Source organism: Anastrepha ludens, chromosome 3, assembly GCF_028408465.1.
Source record: "Anastrepha ludens isolate Willacy chromosome 3, idAnaLude1.1, whole genome shotgun sequence".
Lineage (NCBI taxonomy): Eukaryota > Metazoa > Arthropoda > Insecta > Diptera > Tephritidae > Anastrepha > Anastrepha ludens.
In genome coordinates this window covers 75845664-75870255 of record NC_071499.1, presented here as the reverse complement: position 1 = coordinate 75870255, position 24592 = coordinate 75845664, and the positions used below count along the sequence as shown (strand labels likewise).

The 24592-nt window shown below is 37.3% G+C and overlaps 2 protein-coding genes across 4 annotated transcripts in view; one reads left to right on the top strand and one right to left on the bottom strand.

Moving 5' to 3' along the window:
* LOC128858232 (protein yippee-like) overlaps positions 1 to 19560 on the bottom strand; it is a 43231-nt gene extending 23671 nt beyond the window's left edge. For 2 of the 3 annotated variants that reach the window (XM_054094321.1, XM_054094319.1), the window contains exon 1: positions 18700 to 19560. The gene's annotated coding sequence lies outside the window, so the exon portion shown is untranslated. Of the gene's footprint in view, positions 1 to 624; positions 783 to 18699 lie in introns of those variants that run through there. The other variant, XM_054094320.1, reaches the window with a different exon arrangement.
* A 2410-nt stretch (positions 19561 to 21970) lies between these two features.
* LOC128858230 (uncharacterized) lies at positions 21971 to 24367 on the top strand. The gene is made up of 3 exons (XM_054094318.1): positions 21971 to 22230; positions 22289 to 22863; positions 22920 to 24367. Exons 1-3 carry the CDS (start codon positions 22117 to 22119, stop codon positions 24286 to 24288), a joined length of 2058 nt encoding a protein of 685 aa, XP_053950293.1. The 5' UTR covers positions 21971 to 22116; the 3' UTR covers positions 24289 to 24367.
* The last annotated feature ends 225 nt before the right edge of the window (positions 24368 to 24592 follow it).

Below are 24592 nucleotides of genomic sequence, written 5' to 3'. Positions count from 1 at the left end.
CCAGAGACAAACCAACAACACCAACACCGACAACTAGACAAAAAGGCTTTAACGCACAAAGCAATTAAGATACATTTGTAACTAACTTAGAGAAATAAAAACAAAAAAACAATAAATACAAAAATGCAAATGCAAAACTTGATAGCTGCGCATATACGCTTTTGCGTTATTGCTGCTTATCAAGTGAAAACCGTATCGCACAAAGCCAAATACAAGTAAATAACAGAACGCGTATCAGCAACCTGAGCAACACAAGAAAATAAAAACAAAACGAAAAACAAAACGCATTTATATATGAAAAAGCGTATGTCTTTCACAGCTGTTTTTCGTAAAGAAAAAATATACAGATAAAGGCACTCAAAACAAAAACAAAACAAAAACCGACACGACAACAGAGCACAAAAATGAGAGCGAGGAGAGAGCAAGCAAAGCAAAATACAAGTTGTAAACAATTGGGAAAATAAACAAGAAAACAAAAATAGCATAAAAACAACAAACACAGTAAATATTTTTGTGCTAAAGTAGTAACAAACTTTTGTTTTTATTAAGGACAGAAAGCCCACCAAACACAAGATAAAAACATATAAAACCACTACCGCAACTCGCTGGCTGTAACTGACTTACCAACTTATGCGAAATTTTTGAAGATCTGCAAGGCAGTAAAGTAGTGCAGTGGATACTAACTAACTAACTTGAATTTTAAATATGTAAATAAAAACGCAGAAATTCCAGCAGCGCACAATGAACACGTTTACGATGGCAGCAAAATACCAACTGTTCTTACAGCTGCAATTGAAATGTGTTCGTTGCCGGTTTACTGTTCGCTCTGTTGCTTGACGAGGATGATGATGATGATGAATGGCAGCAGCAACAACAAAAATATACATATACCTATGTAAGCATAATATGTGCATTTGTAGATTTGAGTGAGACAACGACATAGACAAGCAAGCAAGCAAACAACCACCACTTACAACAACTACACTGGCGTAAATGACGAAGGCCACAGTACGCCACAGAGGGAGTGGAGTACAAAACCAACTACTTTAAGAACACTCGACTTGCAGACCAGATACATATGTATATATTAAGGTGCATATACATACATATTTACAGTGGCACAGAAAACTCTACATATCACGCGGTGTTAACCTGTTCTGAGCAACATTTGATTTGTTTTGAAATTCATATTCAATCAATTGATCATTAGCAAATCGAACCATTAGCAAAAACTAGCAAAAATTATTTAAGAGGCACAAAAATTGGACTACCAAGTATAGCTAAAAATTCAGAATATTATTAAATTAGGTATGTATGTATATAGTATATAAAAATTGGTATCAATATTTAATTGTTCGACTTTGGCTTTCAAGAAAAACATTTTTTTTAGGCTTCTAGTAGATACACTTGGGTTCACATAATCAGCTCACTTAATTTTTTTACATTATTCACAATATTTTTTTATGTTAAATTTTTTTCGTCAATGTTTAATAAATAAATGAAAATATAGCTTATTTTATGACAAATATTATATAAATTAAAATTTCAAAATTTGTACAACATCTATAAAAATTTAACAAATATTCATCAAAATTGAAAACTTTTTAAACATAATTAAAATAATCGTTAAGTATGCAGACTTTTAGCCCATTAAATTCTAGTAAAATAAAGTGCAAGTTCGAAGTAGCTCAAAATTCTCGTTGATTTTGATCATTTTTTTGCGCATTTTCTCCTTATAACAAATACCCGACACAATTCCGTATACTTTTGATGCAAACAGAGTACACAGTCACGATGTTTTAAGTTTATACAAATAATTTTAGTATCATGGCAGAACGTTTTTCGATGTATTTTGTTTTGGTCTAAAAATAGATAGGAATTTATCAGGTTTATTAGCAGTGCTCACTATTGTAACACCCTTTAAGGATATTTATATTCGTTCTAAATACGCGACGGCAATCAAGGCACTGGGAACACTAAAAATGCTTTGAAAAATGTTCGGAGAATACGGGCTTGTTCGAGGCAACCCTGTTCGCAACCCTGATGCAAATACTAAGCTGATACTTTTTTATTTTCGGGACTTATTTTCAAAATGTATGTGAAAGTGAATACGAAAATAAAAATAATGGAGTTTTCTATAAATATTTTCCTAAAAAAATTCGATATTACCGGTAATTTACTACTGAAAATGACAAAAAAAAATTATAAAACAATCTGCAAACAAACTTTTTATGATGCAGATTTAAAAGACTTTGCGCACAAAAATTGCCGAATATTTTTGACCGTTAGAACTCTATGCTTTTGCCAAAGCTTAAAAAATCTTGCAACACGGCTGTTGTGATTGCAACTCGAACAAGGCACATCTGGTTTTCCCTTGGTTTGCATCTGAGTACTTCAATATTGGGCTAACAAGTTCCTAACAGGGACATTGCAAGAAATGTATGACTGGTGAGCTGCCTAGGCAGCGCCATTTTGTCGTGGCACCTCCGTGAAAATTTGAGTATTTTTCAAAACTTGCAGCAAAAACAAAAAAAATCCCAAAAATGTTTTACAAAAATATATTTTCCCCAAAAAAGAAATTTAACCAAGTTTACTTTATCTTAAAAAATAAAAACAAACCAAAGATATTTCACTTGAAACAACACTATTCCAAAATTTTGAATATTGAATAAATCTCAAAATTATTAAATTAATCAATTTTTATTTTTTATGTATTTTTTTTCAATTTTCTTCTTATATACTCAATTTTTTTTCAATTTTCTTCTTATTATACTCAATTGTACAAGTAAAACAAATTTCCAAAAATGTTCAACAATGTCCAAAATAATTGCATCGCATGACATGAAACCACTCTAAAATTATATGGAAACTAATTCAGGCGACTAGAGTAGAGTGGGGCTCGTTCTCACCACAGTCAGTTTTACGTCACCGGAACTACCCAAATTTATATCCAGCCATGAGCTGTCACGTGACATTCCCCAAGCCTGTATGACGAATGTTTAACTTGTTACAAAAACAACAACTAGAGAGGGGCTAATAGCATATAAACCACGAGGGATATGCGCTGAGGATCATAGACCAATCCTGAATTAAATTTCATTTCTCAGCAGATTACTTAAGATTTGCTTAAGAACCTACTCCATGTTTCAGAGTGGGATCAAATTTCGGTAATCGAATAACTTTTAACGCAGCAAATTTTTTGTTTTCCCATCAGTCTCGAATTTAAACTTAATTTCGTTAAATACAAATAATCTATTATAATATTCTTGTCTGAATAATAGTTAGTTTTTATCGTCTTCCTAATATGTATATCCACTAGAAATTTATTGTATATTCATAATTTTTATTATGTCTACCGAAAAGAAAAAAATGTTGTTTGCTTATCTACAAAAATTTCGAAGCTAAAAGTCAATCCCGACATGGTGGGGTTTCTTGTTATCATCAGAAGGTATAGAGTTTTCTGTGCAACTGTAAATGACATGTACATACAGATGTGTAAACCTGTACACTTCGTATTCCTTCTGGCATCAATTCGCAAACGTTGCAACAGAAAACTCAGCTGTGGTCGCTGTGGTTAAAATTCGAAGGAAAACACTGAGTAGACCGACCAACATAGCGAAGGCATAAATAAGTATCATAAATAAGTATGTATTCGCAAACTGCAAAAACAAAAAATATAGCTAATAACAACGATGTGGTATATAAAAACCTAAAGGTTTAGGCCCATTTTCTCCACCAACTTTGCTCACACACGCACTTTAAAGCCGCCTACGAACGGCAGATGGCTTGTATAAGAAACCTTCCATAACAGACATGCACGCATATGTGAATAAGTAAGTATGTATGTATGTAACTAGATCTGTCATTGCTGACGTGCAATCGCAGCAGGGATCAAACCCAGGAATGACGCCGTAGCAGCCAATATTCCAACTCTACTTCTTGCTAAAGTAAATGGATAAGTATAATACTAATATGCATACATACATACCTTAGCTCACATATAAAAATATGTATGTATGCATGTATGTATGTATAATGTGTATGATTATAAAGTATGTAGTTACCTACATGTGTACATATGTATATTCCTGTTTCCGCAGAACCAGCTGACTGTCTGACCGGTTTCGCTTACCACCATGTGGCTTGGCTGGTTCATTGCATTGTTCGTTCAGTTTTATCGGTGTTATTTGAACAGGATATGGGATAAATGGTAGGGAAATGGGTAGTAAGACAGGGAGAGAACAGTAATGGAACAGTAAGCACAAATATGCCTTTGATGGATTACACTTGAAGGTGCACTAGGAACACTGTAGATATAATTTCAAAAATTAAATCCAACTTAAGTAAAATGATAACAGTTCACTCAAGCCACATATAGAGATGCTCTCAATAATTGCACAACGACATTTGGCCAAGTTTTGATAATTTATTTATTTATTTTTATAAAAATATAGGTTATACTGTAACAAAATTTAAATAACTCGAGGTTGCACACATTTAAAAAAAATCAAATTTTAAAAGTTCAACAAAATTTCAAGCTTTTTAGTGAGAGTTTTTAGAAAAAATTTGGATACGAAGATTTATAAGCACCCCAAAGAATTTTAACCCCTTAAAGGGCTATATAAAATCCACAAAATAAACCAGTTTTGTTTAAAATTATATAGATATGCATTTTCATTACATTTGTAGTCGGATAATGCACAGCTCGATTTTTTTGTATTTTGCATCTATTGCAGGCGGGAGAATGCAATATTGCCACAGCACTTCGTCACCAACAGTGCAACAATACTATTCCAATATACAATAACAAAAAATAAAGCACACAATAACATAATTTCAAGCAACGAAACGACAAAGCTGGTAACTGAGGTTGCCACGGCAACAAGCAAACAATAATAAATGAAACTCTCACACAAACATGTTCATACACATTGCTCTCTCGAGCGCAAAAGCATTCCACATATGGCCTCTGGTGACGCTCCAGCATGCTTGTCCAGCAGGCTTTTATGTGTGCGTGTCGGGTGACACTCGTACTTGCTTCGTGTCACACATACTTGTTGTCGGCTTTTGAATGATGAAAATGAAAAATTTTAGATATTAGCGTCAAGCACCCGGCACGCACACATATAAGCCTTCTGGACAAGCATGCTGGAGCGTCACCAGAGGCCAATAAACACACGAAACGGATCAGGGGTGTTTGGAGCGAAGTGTGGCAGGTTGGCAATAGGAAACAATAGGGGGCGGCAGTGGTGGATAGAAACGTGTTAATAGAATAAGAAAATTGCAGTAGCAGTAACGAGTACAAAGACTTTACTTACATATGTATGTATGTATGTATAGTATATAAGCACCCTAACATCGGTCGGTTAAGGCTTACAAGCGAAAATGATTAGTTGATTCTTGTTGATGAATAGAATTTATTAAACTGAATTCATTCAGTCAACTCTCTCTTCGTATTTAGACTTTTTCTTATTCGAGTGCAAAAACTCTAATCGCAGAAAATTTCATAGAAACATACACAGTAGGGGACAAAATACTTGCTAGAAAAATGACAAATTTTACTTTATATATAAAACTCATGCCGTTTGGCGACCATAACACTGAAAAAGTAGCCTGCCGTTTGAGCTCAACTCACAGGATTAGTTTATCTTCCAGCCAATTAGAAGAAAATCGGAGGAATTTCCGATAGGTGGCGCTGTGGTATGTTTCTAAAAATCCAATTTATTGTATGATTTGGCTCAAACTTGAAACATACATACATATATTAGCTACGCGAAGATAAATATTTTAACTCAAAATTGATTGAGTCACAGTGAAGCGTGGCCAGATTTACTAGTGTGGCATAAAAACCATTAATATTTTGTTATGTAGCAACTACTTTTGATCACTTTTTGGGCAACTTTTTGGGGTTGATCCTCTTAGTTTATTTATATAAAAGGAATATGCATATGTACTTGGAATAATGCTTAGAGCTTTTCTATCTCAGCAAAAAGTACCTACTTCGGCGATGTTATTTGGTTTGATGTTTTCTGATCGAGGCCAAAGATGCCAAAAGCATACAAAACTGATGATGAAGCCAACAACAACAACAACAACAACAACCAACACCGTTTCCACCACAGTCGGTTTTACGTTATCGGAACAACCCGGATTTATATCCGGCCAAGGACTGTCACTCCAGCATCATTCCTCGAATATGTTTATGATATTACAATAGCAACATGAAGCCAAGATAGTAGTCAATAGTGAGCACTACAGGTAACTGATTCCCAGTCACCTCAAGAACCAACAAAAGGAGATTGCATATTACGGGAGCAAGTGAAAAGAGATGCATTTAAAATTAGGCGGCCCACGAAGCAGAGTCAATTTTTACTAGGTTATTTTATACCAATAATGCGTATTATTAAATGTTATTTTACCCCTGCAGCTGAATGTTATATTTCCCCCTGAATAACTCTAAGTACCTTGGGATAACTTATAAAGATGTTTTACCGCATGCAAGAAGGTGACTGTGCGAAAAGAGGCTCCGCAATATTTTAGAAAATTAATGATTGACAAATTAGATATGTACCTATACTTGGGATATCCTAATATTACAATGTGACAAATACCCCATTCCCTGTAGGGTATGCGAAAAGTAATCCTACCGCTGTTGAATCACTAATGAGTTCGAAACCAAATATAAGTCTGTACCAAGAAATTGAATATTGTATTGAAGTTTGTCAATGAAAAAAAAAAACGAATAAATGCATAAATTTTGCATTAACGATGGCGGCGGCGACAACACAGTAGCGACAAACTCAACTCACATCCACACACAAACACGACTTTAATTTACTGAACCGCTGAACCACCCTCACAATAGAACTTGCTTTCAAAATCAGCCGGGTACTCACGCATACACATACATATTATATTATATATATATATGTGCATATGCATGTATGTAGGTGTGAGGTTATTTATTTATTTTAGGTGGGCGACATGAATATACATACATATATGCATATATAGACAAGTAAGTATCCAGTTAATGTGCAGTTGACCCCAAATAGAATGGGTTCTAATTCCGCTTTTGGTGGACGCTTTTAATTTGTGTTTGTTTACGTAAATATGTATGCATCTCTTCCGTTTATTACATCTTGAAATTTTACGTATGCATATATATTTGCACACTTGCTGTTTTTGTTTAGGATCTTTCTGGTATTGCGAAGAGTAGAGAAATGCTTTGACTTATACATGTATATGTATGTACATATATACCTATGTGTATGGAAGGTGAACTCTGTGTATGCTCTCACAGCTAGAGCGCCAAATTGATTTTGCAATTTATATACACAATCCGTAATGGGTGCTTTTTTAGAGGTTCTGAAATTTATTTTGAAATAAAGTGCAAGGAAAGCAGAGAATATTTTAATATTTTGCCATTATTTCATTTTCATTTCATTTTATGGCTTCGAAACTTTATTCAGTTTACAGGTATATTCTGTAACTTTTGCATCCTTTTCGTATTCTATGCAAACTCGTTAACAACTACTTTCTTTGAAACACTTTGTTGGAAATAAAGTACGAACGCCTATTTTCAAAATTGAACATACAAATTTATAACCTTCAAACATCTTCTATTCACACCATATGATAATTTCACATATAAAGATTATAGAGTTGGATTTTGAAAATGAATCTAGACTCTTAAGATTAAATACTACTTAAAAGGCAGAAAGCCGAAGTCCTGGAAGGGAAATTTAAACGGCTTTTTAATCGCGGATTAGGAAATTAAGCTCTATAATGGAGATAACCTGCATATGCACTTGTAAATATATTACTATTTGTGGACCTGGCCGAAAATGTTATGATAATAGTGATAGCTACATTTAGAAATTTAAAACTATTATAGTAGAACACTTCAGGCGTCGATAGAGCGCACAAAAGATGACACGTTAAGGGGACAGATACATGTAAACGGCCATATTTTCCCTGATTTTCATTAAAATTATTTAAAATAAAGAAGTCAATATTTTTGTTTTCAAAATTGGCATACAGTTTACTTATACATACATTAAAATAATATAAAAAAATTTGTTTTTATTTTAATCATTTAAAATGGCGGATGTACACTCAATTCCTCCAGGAAGGTCGCAGCGGGGCTTCTCTATCGGCGGGCATTGTAGCATCGGTGTCAGTGACCTGAATATAAAAAACCAAAAATTTTTTTGTTTACTAATGTCATAATTTCTATATGAATTTAAAAAAATTGTAAAAAAAAAAATTCGCGGAATAAAATGCTTAAAAAAATGAATTTTGGGGCGAATTTTCCTACTACATATTTTTTCTTCGAAAAAATTATTTTTTCGAAAAATTTTCGAATTGTAAATTCACAATATCGTAAAAAAGATTTGTCCAAAATTTCAGGGAGATCGGTCAATAACTCTTCGAGTTATCGTGTACGCCAATTCGAAAAATATAGTTTTGAGAAAACACGTCTAAAGTCGGCAACGTAACTATACCTCTCCACGCGCTCGAACGCAAAGAATAGAGTCGTCACGGTAGACGATCTATAATATAAAAAATACTTCAATTTACGTTCTACGTTTTTTTGACATATTCTTAAAGGATTATATTAACATTTTATGAAAAAAAAATTTGTTTTCGAAATTTTGCAGGTATCTGTCTCCTTAATTAAGTCCTATGTGGTAGAATTTTCATACAAAAATATTAATTTTCTCTTATTTTTAGCATAAAAATACAACTTCTTCCATAAACGAAGGAAATACTTCCACTATTTGGGAATAACAAATACAAAAATCCAAACTATTGCATGCAATTTACAGATAATCGTCTTTATATAAGAATAGAAACAGTTTTAATAGGCGCATTTTGTTAGCAAACCTCAAATATAAACAAACAAACAATTAGTTAACTTTTTTTCCGGTGGAAACGCTTAACACTTCTCAAAGTGCTCACTCTTAACTTGAGTTAAGTGTAAATTGGGCAATAAGATGAGAAGTTTTTGAAATTTAAAAATCTTGTAGAAAGTTTTAAAATTTGATGTACATGATATTTGTTGTGGAATGAACTACGAGGGCGGGTCAATAAGTCCGTGACTTTTTGTATTTCTGACCTCTTTACTGAAAAAGAAATACTGCTCCTGTCAACATGACCTTTATCAGACTACCCAGTAATTTGAGGAGAAAATGGAAAAAACTGAATTTCTTGTGCTTATTAAGCCGATTCACCCTTAGAAACCCACTGTTTCGACTGTTGTTTGGTCTCTGGTGTGTGGTGATGGATCCATGTTTCGTCCAAGGTTACAAAACGGCGCTAAAACTCCTCCATATTGCGATTAAACAACGCCAAACCTTCCTGTGAAGTTGTTACACGATTGCGTTTGTGGTCGACTGTGAATTACTGGGTAGTCTGATAAAGGTAGCTGTAAAACACAAACTGACTGACGCAGCACGTTCAAATTTTGACAGGAGTCAACTGACAGATGCCTGTTGACAGGAGCAGTATTTCTTTTTCAGTAAAGAGATCAGAAATACAAAAAGCCACGGACTTATTGACCCGCCCTCGTATTATATTGCTATAAAAAATTTAGAAAAACTAAAACTAGTCGAAATATCTGTATTTCTTATTTTAACCATGGGTCAAGGATCGATATTTCTTAATTTGACCATGAGAAATGAGCCACATCATTGTCTACAACTTGATGGGCAAAGCGCACTATCAAAATTGATTTTTGCAATAAATTTCCGCTATTCGTAAATGCTTTATGGGTGTGAATATTTTCCTACTAATTTGACAAGTATACTGAACAAAAATATCAAAGTATTTATGGCAGTTGGCGCTTACATCCTTTTTGGGAGTTTGACCGAGCTCCTCCTCCTATTTGTGGTGTGCGTCTTGATGTTGTTCCACAAATGGTGGCTTAAAACTGTAAGCCGGCTCCGAACGGCAAATGGCTTTTATGAGGACCTTTTTCATGGCATAAATACACTCGGAGATTTGCCATTGCCTTCAGAGGGGCGACCGAAAAGGAAAAACTTTTTCTTCATTTTGGTGTTTCACGGAGATTCGAACCAACGTAGTCCGAATTCCAAATGGTAGTCACGCACCAAGCCATTCGGCTACGGCGGCCGCTATAATAAGTACGTATTTAAAATAATAATAATAAGCACCCGTTACGTGGAATTAGCAACAGCACTCAAGATTCTTTGTTTACCCTTAGGTATTTACTTTTTTACATATTTATTATTTTTTTTCATATTTCTTGTTCTTGTTCAGTTGGCGTTAATGGCCATCCATCGATGGCGAAAAGTCAATAGACTTTTATATATTTTATAATTCTATCTTTTCCTCATTCCATATTCTACAAGCAATGAGTGGCAACTTTTATTAAAAATGTTTCTTTTTTTTATTAAATGGCGGCCGCATAATTTCTTAACGATTCATTCTGCTCGCTGATTGCCGTCGCCATCGCCTCTCACTGACTATTTGCTGTTGCTGTTGCGGCCATACTTTCCTTATTGTTTTATTGTTAATTTATGTATACTTTTTTGTATTTACGTTTGCTTTGTTTTCCGGTATGGAAATGCCGATGACCAGCGCTCAACTAAAGGCTAATGTTCTCTCAGGAGGATGGGAGAGCTGATCGTTGCAATTATGGTGTTAATCTTTTTTTATTTGTCGCGCGGGATGTATTACGTATGATTTCCACGGGCTATTGTTGATAATGTCATAAATGGGAGCAACAACCCAGACAAGAAAAGGTTGACAAAAGAATGATGTACATAATAGCAGCACCTACCTCAAAGCCGGTATAATCCGTCGACAGCATGACTGACATTTATCATAGTGGAGCAAAGCAAACAGGATCAGACCGGTACAATCTCTTTATTTGGGAACCATGGTATGTAAGCGCTAGTTTCCAGCACGAAAATGCATTCATTTAACTGGTATTATAAGTGTACACATTTTTTATACGTAGCGTCGCGCGCGTGTTTGGCTTCATTTACGTTTCAAGCAGTCATTATAAAATCAGAACTACTAACGACAATACGAGTACTTATTTGTCAAGCTGTTAATCGCTGTGAATTACGTACTAATACAGGCTTCTGGGCGGTTATCAGCGGTTATGCCCACTTATCACTTATCTATGATGAGTGGAAGAAACTGCGCTTTATAATTTATAAACTTTATGTGCATACGTATGTATGCACGTATGCAGATATGACTTTCTAGTGCCCCCAAGGAAATATGAGTCAAACCAAAAACCTAGTCAAATGAAAACGACACAAAGAGGAAAAAATCAAAAGTGATTATTTAAATGAATGCATATATATACAATTGGTTTTTGTGGTTACTGCACTGGTTGGACCCTACTATGGTCGGTAAAACCACCGAAGTATTCTAATGATAGACCCAAGGAATATGCTGCTTGTTAGAATTACACCAGAGGCAGAAATAAAAAGGAAGGTTCGGTTCAAGAATGCTAGATTGCCAGATTGTGCGGATTGAAATGAAAAGAGTGCCTAACTTGGTTATAATTTAATTGTAGATGAGGCGTTTGACAGAACAAAGATAGTGTCAAAGTACAGTGCTTGGCCGGATATATATCGAGGCCGTTCCGGTAACGTAGAACCGACTGTGCTGGGAAAGCAATATATTTTATTTTTGATTTTGGTCCCAAGAACATCAAAATCTTTAAACAAAGATTGCCAGTTCACAATTCAATAAATTATAGATCAAATGAATAGAGAAAAAAATGAAATCAGCTGCTGTACTGATATTACAAGGAAGATTATAGGATAGAGAATAGAAAAAGAAATTCAGTTCACTTTTTGTAATTCATTTTCTGTCAACTTCTATTCTGTCAAACGTGGGACTTTATTTAAATGGACATATAAAAAGATGATTATGGTTGTTGTTGCTGTAGCAGCATAACCATTCCCCATAATTGTTCGAGGAATGCTGCTGGCAGTCATTGGCCGGATATAAATCCGGGTTGTTCCAGTAACATAGATCCGGCTGTCGTGGGAACTAGATGGTTCTGGTCGTAGAGTTTTCTTCACATGTAGTTCCTATGTTAAGTTATATTCTGTGGCGACACAAGTTAAGCTTGCTAAGGTAACTAGAACGCAAATGAATTAGTATTACGCGCGCTTCAGGGGGCAACTTGGACACTTCATCGGCAAAAAATATATATTTGGTTGTCATATGATTGGATATTCACAGGCAAAAGTGATAAGTGATGATAAAGATCTAACACCTAGAATGTACTAACCCTAAGGAAAAGTTCTAAATAAGGTCGCAACCTATAATATATTTTCTTACATATCTATCAATTCGAATTCTCCATCAGTTAATCAGTAAATGAAAATTTCAAATTTCGCGACTGTAAAATAATTTCCCCAGTGATGTAGCAGACCCTCTGCTGACCATCAATAACATAAGAGCTAAGAGAGGCTGCAGATGGACAAAACTGATGTTACCTGTCATGTCCAACCGACTGTCGCAGTTCCTTCTGTCACTAAGCAGAGGGGACTGTAAGAGCCTGGTTGGACTGATGACATGCCACTTTCTGTGGGCGAAGCACATAGAAAAGGTGCTCAGACAATGTACGCTGCCCAGCTTGTGAAGAGGAGGATAAGACCGCGGACCACTTCCTGTGCGTCTGCCCCGCCTTCGCTCGAATCAGGTTTGCGGTCCTTGGCACTGATGTGTTAAAAACGACCACCTTGGCTCCTTGGTACCACAAGATCTACTCAGATTTCTCCGGAGATCGGGTAGATTTAAAGAAAACTAAAAGGGAATCCAAGTCTAGTACAATGGACTTAATTAATGTCTGAGTGCTGCACTTGCTAGTTGTCAAAAAAATAAGGCCTCTTGCTAACGCTTGGCGAATAGGTGAAGCAACTGGTATAAATAAACATATATTGGCAGTACTGGAATTGCTACTTAAGTTCAAAACTGCAACAATATCCTCAAATCGCTAGCCAGCAGTTCTTGGGGCAAAGACAATGAAATGTTACTGGCGACATTTAAAGCAATTGGCCGGCGAGTTCTAAATTATGCTCCACTGCTATTAGGGCAGCGACGGGATGCCTCCTAATGTGCCCCTACAACACCTACATAATGAGGCGCAGATGCTACCTGTGAAGGAGCATAAGCAGTTCCTGTTGGCGTGTTACCGCAGGTCCCACCCATTCAGACACCTGCTTGAGCCTGAGCCACCTCCCAGGCATGTCAGGAGGCCCCTCCGAAGCTACGCGGACGAGATCCAGGACAAAACAGACGGACAATTACTGGATCGGACAGACAGACATTCATCGGGAGACTCTTACCACCTTTTTAAGGGACCGTCATCGGAGTCCAACCACGGACCCATTGCAGACGAGGAGCTCCAACATCCCCGAGAGTCCCGCGTAACCTTGGCACAATTACGTTCTGGATTCTGTATCAGGTTAAACTCCTACCTATCTAGAATCGAACCCGACATGCTAAACATGTGTCGGACATATGAAGACACCCCGCACAATACTAACCACCTTTTCATATGCCCCATCAAACCCACTCATCTAACCCCCCTCTCCCCTCCCTCTGGATCCATCTTTTCAAAACAGCAAGTTGCCTGGGCCTTCCGTTAGATGAGCTAGACGAAGACGACCGGTAATCTACATTGCACTGAAAGGGTTTAGTAAGCAGCAACAACAACAGCTACCAACATTTTTTTTGTCTGGAAGCATTTAATTCGTAAGTATTAGTACTTACAGGGTGACATTTGTTGCTTCAACTTGCTACTTGTGATGCTCGTGCCCTATCCACATCTTTGTGCTCTCATTTTTTTTCAATGTTATTGTTGATTAAAACCTACACAATTGCAAGGTATTTGAACACGGCGGGCAACACCTAAAGAGAATTCACAATGTTAAAGCAACAAAAGTCTTTCATTACAGAGCTAAAATATCGAGCAGAAAAGCGGCGAATCAAAGGCGTCTAATGTCAACCAAGTAAAAGTTTATAATAGCCGCATTCAATTCGTCATGCGTTAGCGGGTGGGAAATAAAGCCTCTTATTTTCACCAAGCGTTAGCAAGTGGCGAATAGATGAAGCAACTGGTATAAATGAACATATACGTTGGCAGCACTGGAAAAGAGCTGCCAAAAATGGCATTTATTTGGAAGCATATAATGGATATTAGTTATGAAACTTGTCTAAATCAGAAAAAGTTACTTTAAAAAGTTATTATCAGTTATATTCGTGGATATACAAATTATTTCCCCCCCCCCCCCCCCCAAAAGCAAGTGATGTGCTAATCTCTTACGGCATAAGAAGATACCCAAAGGCGCTACGAAGAGCCAGAGTACGAATTATGCTCACCAAGAGTGTAGATGGAGCCGACTCCGACTTACTAAACATATGTCCGGCATGTGAAGGCCCCGCACGATACTAACCACCTTTTCATATGATCCATCAAACCCACTCATCTAACACCCCTCTCCCTCTGGACCCAACCTGTAGAAACAGCAAGTTTCCTGGGTCTACCGTTAGAAGAAGACGAAGACGACCGGTGATTACTCTACATGATAGGGCAAAGTTATTGCTACAACAACAACATGGAGCCGAGCATTACTTTGCAATTGGAATTCGATGAATGCTCAACTGCACTTCAACTATAATAGCGATTTCAATTTGTTCTCTGGTTGTAGATATTTTTCTTCCAATTATTTATTATTATTTACCGAAGGATATGATGAAAGAACTAAATGGGTTGAGCACTAAATGGGTTGAGCACCTGAAGACTTGTAACCTCACCTCCGGAGTGAGTAAGCTCTGGTCCACCGTTAGGTCCCAGTCGAACCCGACGAAACACAACGACAAGGTGGCTATCACCTTCAACGGTTGTACTTCGTCGGACCCGAAGAGATGCGCGAGCTATTTTAGCCGGCTGTTTACACTGCATCCTCCGGGCGACAGAACCAAACGTCGTGTTACCAGAAGGCTGCACAAACTGACGAACGACAGTGCGCCACTTACTTTCTCCGGTGATGAGGTTCAGGGGGCCATCAACAAGTCGAAATCATCGAAAGCCATTGGCCCTGACGGACTTAACGCGCTGATGCTGAAGCATCTGGGACCCCTGGGAGTAGGATACCTCACAAGGGTCTTCAATTTGTCTCTGGCCACTCTCATCATCCCTGACAAGTGGAAAGCAGGGAGAGTGGTCCCACTATTGAAACCTGGGAAACCCGCCAACCAAGGGGAGTCTTATCGGCCGATAACTCTCCTTTCCCCAGTAGTGAAGACACTTGAAGCCCTCCTACTCCCACTCTTCACGACCCACCTGGCCCCAGCCCCACATCAGCACGGATTCCGACGAGTGCACAGCACCACCACGGCACTCACCGCCATAAACGCCCAGATAAATCGCGGGCTTAACCAAAACCGCCCCTGCGAGAGGACTGTCCTAGTAGCGTTGGACCTAAAGAAGGCTTTCGATACAGTCAGCCATTCCACGCTACTAGATGATATTTATCAGTCGACACTCCCGCCAGGGCTGAAGAGGTGGTCCGCGAACTACCTGAGCGGTCGGCACTCGTCAGTGATTTTTCGAGATCAAATGTCAAAGCAGAGGAAGATTAAGCAAGGCGTACCGCAGGGTGGTGTCCTTTCACCCTTGCTTTTTAACTTCTACATCTCGAAGCTCCCCCAACCACCAGCGGGAGTTTCCCTGATCTCATACGCTGACGATTGCACGATAATGGCGTCGGGCAATGACATCGATGGCCTGTGTTCCAAAGTGAACAACTACCTCACCGACCTTTCTCGCTTTTTCACTGCGAGGAATCTCCAACTTTCCCCCACCAAGTCCACGGCGACCCTCTTCACCACCTGGACAAAGGAGGTCAAGCTGTCCCTTAAGGTAAAAGTCGACGACACACCAATTCCGACTGTGAATAACCCCAAAATTTTGGGTGTAACCTTTGACAGCTTGCTCTCCTTCTCTGCGCACACAACCGCAATTGCCACTAAAGTCCAAAATCGCAACAAGGTCCTCAAATCGCTGGCCGGCAGCACTTGGGGCAAGGACAAAGAACTGTTGCTTTCGACATTTAAGGCAATTGGCCGGCCGGTTCTAAACTATGCTGCGCCTGTCTGGTCGCCTGGTACTAGTGATTCGCAGTGGATAAAGCTTCAGACATGTCAGAATACCGCCATTCGGACAGCGACCGGGTGCCTCCTGATGTCACCCATACACCACCTGCACAACGAGGCACAAATGCTCCCAGTCGCGGAGCATAACAAATTGCTCAGCAAGCAGTTCCTGCTGGGGTGTTACCGCAGGTTTCACCCCTGCAGACACCTGCTTGAGCCCGAGCCGCCTCCCAGGCACGTCAGGAGACACCTCCTCGACTACGCTGACGAACTCCAGGACAAAACTGACCGAGACCTACTGGACCGGACAGTATTCAGACAGTCAATAAACGACATTCACCGGGAGTCCGTTACCACCTTCATGAACTCCCGTCCCGTGAATGCCGTAATCGGAGTCCAACCACCACCCATTGCAGATGAAGAGCTCCAGCTTCCCCGTGAGACTCGTGTAACATTGGCACAACTACGTTCTGGATATTGTAGCAGGTTAAACTCCTACTTATCCAGAATTGACCCCGACATACCAAACACATGTCCGGCATGTGAAGGTACCCCGCACGACACTAACCACCTCTTCACATGCCCCCTTAATCAGACTCATCTAACCCCCCTCTCCCTCTGGACCCAACCCGTCGAAACAGCATGTTTCCTGGGCCTACCCCTAGATGAGCTAGACGAAGACGACAGATGATATACCTACACTGACAGGGCTAACTATACTGTTAAAACAACAACAACATGAAAGAACTCCTCACAAAAACCATCTGGATTCGGCTTACAACTGTAGGTCTCTTCATGTGTGCAATAACATTAAAACGTACGCCACAAATAGAAGGTGGAGCTCAGTCAAAGACACAAAAAGTGTGTGAACGCCAATTACATACATATATATATACACTACATACATATATATATACACTACATACACATATATATACATATGTAAATATACATATGATATGTGAATCTAGTAGACTACCACAATTGAAAACTATCACAATTTTTAAGTCTTATCTACCACTAAATAAATTTTTACAAGTCGCACACTGAACGCAACACAGTACTCGTATCTACGCAATCACAACACATCATGGGTAAGCAGCAACGCCACCGCTCGATACCTACTTTTCTACCTCCCCAGCCAGCGCACAGACCATATTTCACATAGAGAAAGCCTTCTGCATTTTACATTTTACATTATTTTGTTTTGCTTTGCATGTTTGTTTTGATTTCCTTTAACAGCTCTTTGTAGCGTTCAGTTTGATTTTTTAGCGATATACATATGTACATATCCTATGTATGCAGGTACCTATGTATATATGTATGTGTATTTAGTTTCAAACATAAATGTGCACTTGAATATTTGAATTCACCACTCAAGTAAGGGTAGAAGAACAATTTAAAATAATTTTTCGATGAAAATTAAATGATTAAATAAATTCTTAACGGTCGGAAATAAATAAACGTGACCAAGAATAACCAAGAATAAGTTAGGATGGTGGAGAAATATAGGGTGATGAATTAGTTCAGTGTGGAGATGAATGAAATTCTATTACGTTTCGAATTTTTCCGTGAAATTTCTTAAATATCGCATTTTTAATAGAAATGCTAAATGCTATACCTCAGTTGTATTATAGCTATATATAGACTTTGTGCACAATTAATAAACATACAAATGTATTACATACATATGTGCGTGCATCAGGTACTTACATATGTTTGATTCTCAAATTGTATTCGTAATCAAATTTTGAGGAATTTTCGTAATTTTCGTGCTAAATATGACCTTAGTTGTTTATCTTCTAAACAATTCATGGCACTGTAAGTGCATTACAGTGAGCGAGCAAAAGGAAATTAAGCGCTATAAACATACGCGCAAATCTATTTGTTTACATTAGCAGTGCCAAGTAATGAATCGCTAAAAATACGTCACCACTGATTAACACACCACTATCGCATCATCAACACACAAACACAAGCCCAGAAACCGCCTGTTAAAAACAAATTAGCAAGTTCACTTTTCACCTTGACAATGTGCCTAAGCCACTATGAGAACAAATGCGTGTTATATTCACGTAGAAATGCAAGATTTTTTGTATATTTTTGGTTTCAATGCTATCCTGCAGCATAACAGAGAACCTTCAAACCAGCTGCAATGTGGAGTGGCCCCAGATAGCCTATTTTACAGCTATACAAAACAATTGGGTCAAAGTCGAAAAATGACCTTGTGCCGTAAAAAGAACAAAAATATTAAAAAAAAAAAAACACAAAAGCGGAGATAAAGGCATCTGTACTCATATTCAAATATTTTAGCACCAAATTCAGTTATGTTCCATGTGTCTATTCATTGAATAATTCAATTTGAATTGTAATGACAAATTAGCATAAAATTGAAAAATTGCAGTTTTTGTTTCGTGTGTTCTTTTCTGTTTGATATTCTGTTCACGATTTCCGGCCGCGCAGGGTACTCTGAACCAACTACCTGCTTGTTAAGTTACTTGCCCACATGCTCAAAAACCAGCCAAACAGCCAGCTTTGACTTACCTGTGTTTGTGTTTAAGTGTGTCTTGAATCGTTAGCTGGTCACAACCAGAGTGTCAGCAACTACATATTTCAGCCTCGCTTCAAAAGTTTGTTGGTGTCGACGCAACGACGATTGGCGTTAATTAAATTAGAAGGTAAGCGTAGTAGTTATTTTCAAGCAAAATATTCTGCGTTTGTAAAAACCGCAAATCGATGCCAATATGCGAATGTGGTTGATAAGTTTGCCAAGCTAAGAAATTTTCCTAAACTACCACTTAACCAGCAGGGAACTGCAAGTACTTATCGTTCGTTTTGCGTTGCAATTTGTTTGGCCTAGTAACGTCAGATGTTGTCGTTGGATGCACTTTGATATTTTACAGCTGTTCGCTTCTATTCATTAGCTTCGATTTTTCAATTTCTATTTCGCCAGATTTTCAACTTTTGATTTGGGATGCACTTCGATTTTAAAAAGCATTGAATTTACATGATTTTTTCAATGTTGTGTTCCTTACGGCGTAGTTTACTTTGTTTCCAGATTTTTCACTTTGAAGTATTCTCTTCGGATTTTACCGTTCTTTCACTCATCGATCTCACAGTAGTTCTATCTGCAAAATATGTTTTACTCCTAGAAAAACTTTTGGATTGTTTGTTTTATTGCGCAAAGACTTCAAGGCATTTAATTTCCTCCCGGCTGCGCCATAAATTTAGCCAAGACAAGAAGAAAACAACTTCGCTTGAATTTGTACAAATGCATATTTCTAATTCTCTAACGCAATCAAATCACTCGCACTTGCTTCTGATTCTGTCCGTCCACCGATTTCTATGCTTCTCTATATAACAAATTTTCAGCTTTGCATTATCTATAGATTTCCTATTCGCTGCCAGAGAATATAGAAATTCTCTGATTGGCCTTAAACAGAAAGAGTGTGATAAACAAAAATAACAACGGAGGAAAACAAATAATAAAAGCAAAACGAAAACATCTGTTCACACGCAAAGTTGCATTTTCGAAATTTATTATTTACAAATACTTTTACTTACATTGTGTTTACACAGAAGAGTCCACGATGTACAAAATACAAATCATTCTTGGAATGTGTCTATAGTAAAACGCTTTGGAGTATGTATAATAACTCTCCTAATTCAAAAAATTGTATATATAGTATTAAATAAAATATTCGTGTTCAAAATTTTAAAACGTATACAAATATTATGAGGAAAGGATATAGAAATAAAACATTTTGGAATAATATCCGACTAACACTTGTTCATGTAAAGAAACGTTCCTGGCAAAGAGGCGTTTTTACCTTGATGTCTATATTCGTGACTTAAAATTTTTCTGCAGTATTTTTAATCAATAACTAGTGCATGGCAATACAAATTTTAAGCAACTAAGTCTAAACTCATCCTTTAGTCCATTGGAAAACACGAAGAGCTCACGCTCAAAAATCAAAGCGAATTGAGTACCTGTGGCGATTTCGCGATTTTGACAAGTCTGACGTCAGCTCCCTTCGCAATACAAAAGAAACGAACAAAACAAACAAAAGTGCAAGATATTACATGGCTGAAAAAACTCAGTGAAAGGCTTGGTAATATTGTGATTTATGAGATTTAAACTAATCAAACTAATGAAAACGAAGTGCCGTATGTTAAATTGTGAAAGCACAAGTTAATAGAAACCCCCCAAATGCAGTGTGTTTGCGTTTTATTCGGAAGTCGCCGTGGTAAAAAAATATGTTTCTGTGCGTATAATTTCTTGTGTTTGGTTGTTTCCATTGCTTGCGCCTACTCTTCTTCTTCACAAACAAATAATTCCCCTACCTTTTGCTTGTTTATTCATGGGCTCTTACGACACGGCGAATTCGAATGGCGCAATCGTATATTCTATCATTCTTGCTCAAAAATCAGCACGGATCATGTTTGGCATATGAAATAATTCAATTTCCGCGCTGCATAATGTAGTTATTATTATTATTTGAATTAACGACGTTCAAGAAAACTTTTCAAATTAAATTTATTTCCTTTTCAGTATATGTTAACCGAGTTGCAAATCTGGTAGACTATAACATAAAGGCAAAAATCATAATCAAAATGTGCTAGTATTTTTAATAAATTTTCTTTAATTTATTTGACTTTTCAAAATTATAGATGAAGAAAACCTCGAAATAGAAAATATCCATAAGTTCGCTCTAGCGAAGCATCTTCGGTCAGATAAAATATCAAGTAAATAAATGGGACTTTGGCGGTTAAAAGGATTATAGAATAGAATTTATGGTGATGGTCATTTTATTTAACGAATAAAATAAGAAATACGAATGGAAGATATATGCACTTCGGCTAAATCCGTATTGTACTCTGTGCTGCTCGCATTTTTTCATCCCATTCCAAATTTCTTAAGAAGTCTTAGTAGATTCCTCTTAATTTTTTTGTTTTGCTTAAGGGGTTATACACAGTTATGAAGCAAATAAAAGACGGGTTGTCAAGGATTTATCCTGAAGAAACGTCAGAATATTTTAATTTGAAAATTTTTGACGGTTATAAAAGCATCCTTCAAGAACGTAACAAAATTTTTTATTTATGAAAATGTTGATTATAGAGCGCGCTGCAGGCGATTTCTGGAACCTCCTTTAAAAAAAGACGATTTACGGTGTACATCGTAACTCAGGATTGGATTATCTGAAATCAAAAAACCAAACAAATTTTGTTAATACATATATTAGATTATCTAGTAATTAATCGTTCGGCTAATCAAAATAGTGAATTTTCACAAAATGGCAGCTTTTAAAAGAAATGATTTCGATTTTTACGTCAGAATTTGGCCGTAAATTGATTATAAAATGGAAAATAAGTATCAGATTTACAAAAGGAACGATTAATTACTAGAAAATGTATCTTTAAAGATTGAGTTAAAACGGTTGACCGATCCAATAAGCCGTTTTCGAGATATCGTGTACACCGACTTGAAAAATGCCGTTTTAAAAAAAACGCGTTTAAAGTTTCAATACCTACCTTAAAACGTGCCGAGGCATCTCTACATATTTAGGTATAACTCCGAAAGTATTGCTTAGATCTTCTTCAAATTTCGTGCGTATACTTTTGAATATATGTACATTACAAAAATGCAATAAAAAAAATCGATTTTTTTGAAAGTCATAACTGCGTAAAACACCTTAACGAATTTTTTGTACCGATGTTAAAAATCTATTACATTTGAATACCTGTTTTTATGTATATTTATAAACAATGTGGCAACGATATAGCAATTCGTTTATTTGTGTCGAACCGATTTATCTGTTTTGTTTTGAGTTCGCGTTTGAAGCTTCCCAACACGTTTTTTGTTTACTTTTGCATTTCTTGTATAAATTTAACAAACAATAACAATGCACATTACCAAAACAGTTTTTTGCAAATCTTAAACATTTAATCGATAACTGAGCGATGCCCTTAGAGGATATAAATATCAATCCCGAAGCCATTGTAGGTTATGGGAAAACTGACCAAGAAATGAGCAGCATCTTTGACGAAATCGAGCAGCTACTTCGGAACAATGAGGTTGTATCATGAATAAAAAATTGTAATGATTAATGTAATTGAGTTTTATATCTCATAGTGCTTAGAAATTTCTCCAAAAGAAAGAACAATTAATACAAGTGCAAAAACCAAGCTCAGCAATAACCTTCAAAAAGCGTCTAAAGCTGTACAACAGCCAGCAGCTTTAAATGCCATCACAGATTCAGAGGCTGCGACTTTGGATTTTTTGCCAACTTGCGGTAACCATGAGTTTCTCACTTCTGTGGACCCACAAGTTTTGCCCGAGGACGAACTTTCATTGTATTCTGTGAATCAAAATGAATTGCAGCCAGTTAATGCGCCATTTATGGTGCCTGGCATATACAAGAAAATTGCCAATGCATCGGGAGCCACCAGTGAGATTTTGTCAGAGAATGCTGCGAAGGAATCGACGAATGTGTTTTTTGCAGCAAAATGTTCGAAAGGCAAGATTATTTCGCGAACTGATTTTGAGAACGATACGGTCGCGGACAACTCATACGAACATCACTCAAGCAACGTAGAAGAAGAATTAACTTCGACGGAATTGAAATCTGATGGTAAAACTAACAATTTATTAACATTCGCATGCAGTTTACACAAGGCAGCGCAAAGTGACCGAATTGTAATTGATACGTAAGTTTCGCATATTTTTAGTTGCAACTGAAATTGATTTTTTTTTTTCGTTGTAGAAAAGGAAACGAAGTAACGCGGACACGCGCCGCTACCAACCAGAAAGTAATATATCGTTTATTAGGACCAGAAGAACTAAATCTGCAAACAAACAGCATTGAAAATTTAACATATACAAGCCCAGATGAGAATCGGCCCTTAAAACATAAATTAGGACGGCCAAAAAAGCATGCATTAGATGATGGGGATAAACATGCCTCACAGGTGTCTTTCAAAAAACATAAACTCGAGCAAAATGTAAAAGCGCATGAGCCCACCGAAAGCGAGACTAATATACAACAGCCATTGTTGCGTACCCGTTCTGGTCGTGTAGTGAAATTGTTAAAACCGCAATTAAACACCGTCAGGGTGAATGAAACGCCAGCCATAGATTTAGACCACGTCAAAAGTTTAATTAATGATTCAAAAGATAAAGATTTTCATGGCAGTGTACTTATTAACCCTCTGCCAAGTAAAACAGATATTTTATCATCGCCGCCTATCTCAGGTTCTCCGACGCAAAAGCGACGAGTGCCACCGGAATCAATTTGTCCCAAATGTGGAAAGATATTTTTGGGGCGTCGCTTGAAACGTCATTTCACACAACATCCAGATCATATGCTTGCAAGCACAACTGAATATCCACCGATACAACAACCGCAACAGCACCCTGACAATGAAAGTACCACCGAAGATATGACACTCTTTCGTTTTCTCATATCAAAGCTGCAAAAACCACTACTTAACGAAGATCAGCGTGCCGATCTCTTTCTTAATGAACTAAATGATCTCGTCGTGCAGTTGCAGTTACGCAGCGCACGACTGATACGCAACACTTCCGGCTTGCATTTCGTTAGTGCTCGTACAGCACGCATACTGGGCATACCTGAGGGCCAATATGCGCTCGATATGTCCGCGATAGATACTGAAACACCACCACTGGACACAGAGCAGCATAGTTTAAATGGAGAGGAATTAAAACGGCATGATATTATGCCACCGGTGGGAACTGTAAACACACCGAATTTAGATTACACAGCAATCAGTTTGGATAATACGCTTACGGACGAAGCAGCGCAGAAGTTAAATTTATCAGCCGGTGGCAAGTTATTGCCACCATCCGAAGAAAGTCTCTTGCGTGTTGCAGATGATCTTGTGCATGATGGTATGGCCAAATTGGTGGATACAAATCTACTACATCCACCACGTACAGTTGTACAATCATCTGGCGTCTCAACTCTAGTACCGCACTACGATCATGTCAGCGACAATGCAGTGGAAGCGCTAACTGTTAAAGAGAATAACGCACCGCAAGAAGGTACTCCACTACTAGACTTGCCAGTGGACTTTTTTCAATTCAAGAACAACCGTTGCAGTAAAAATGTGTAGAGAAATAGAAAAGCTGAGAAATGTTCCTTTGATACTACTGAAACTGCAATTACATACATACATATATAGGCTGTAAAAATTAGTTTTAATTTTAGTTGTATATATGTACCCGTATATGTTCTTATATAATTATCCTATATAATTTCTTGAATTTACAAATATATGTATGTGTGTATATGAAGGTGAATTTACGTGAGAAACGAAGTCTTAGGCCCCTATTATAAGTAACATTCGATCTTCGATATTCGCTGGTTGTCGAAGATCGAAAATCGAATGTCAATTTGGTATTATGAGCGGTGCAACC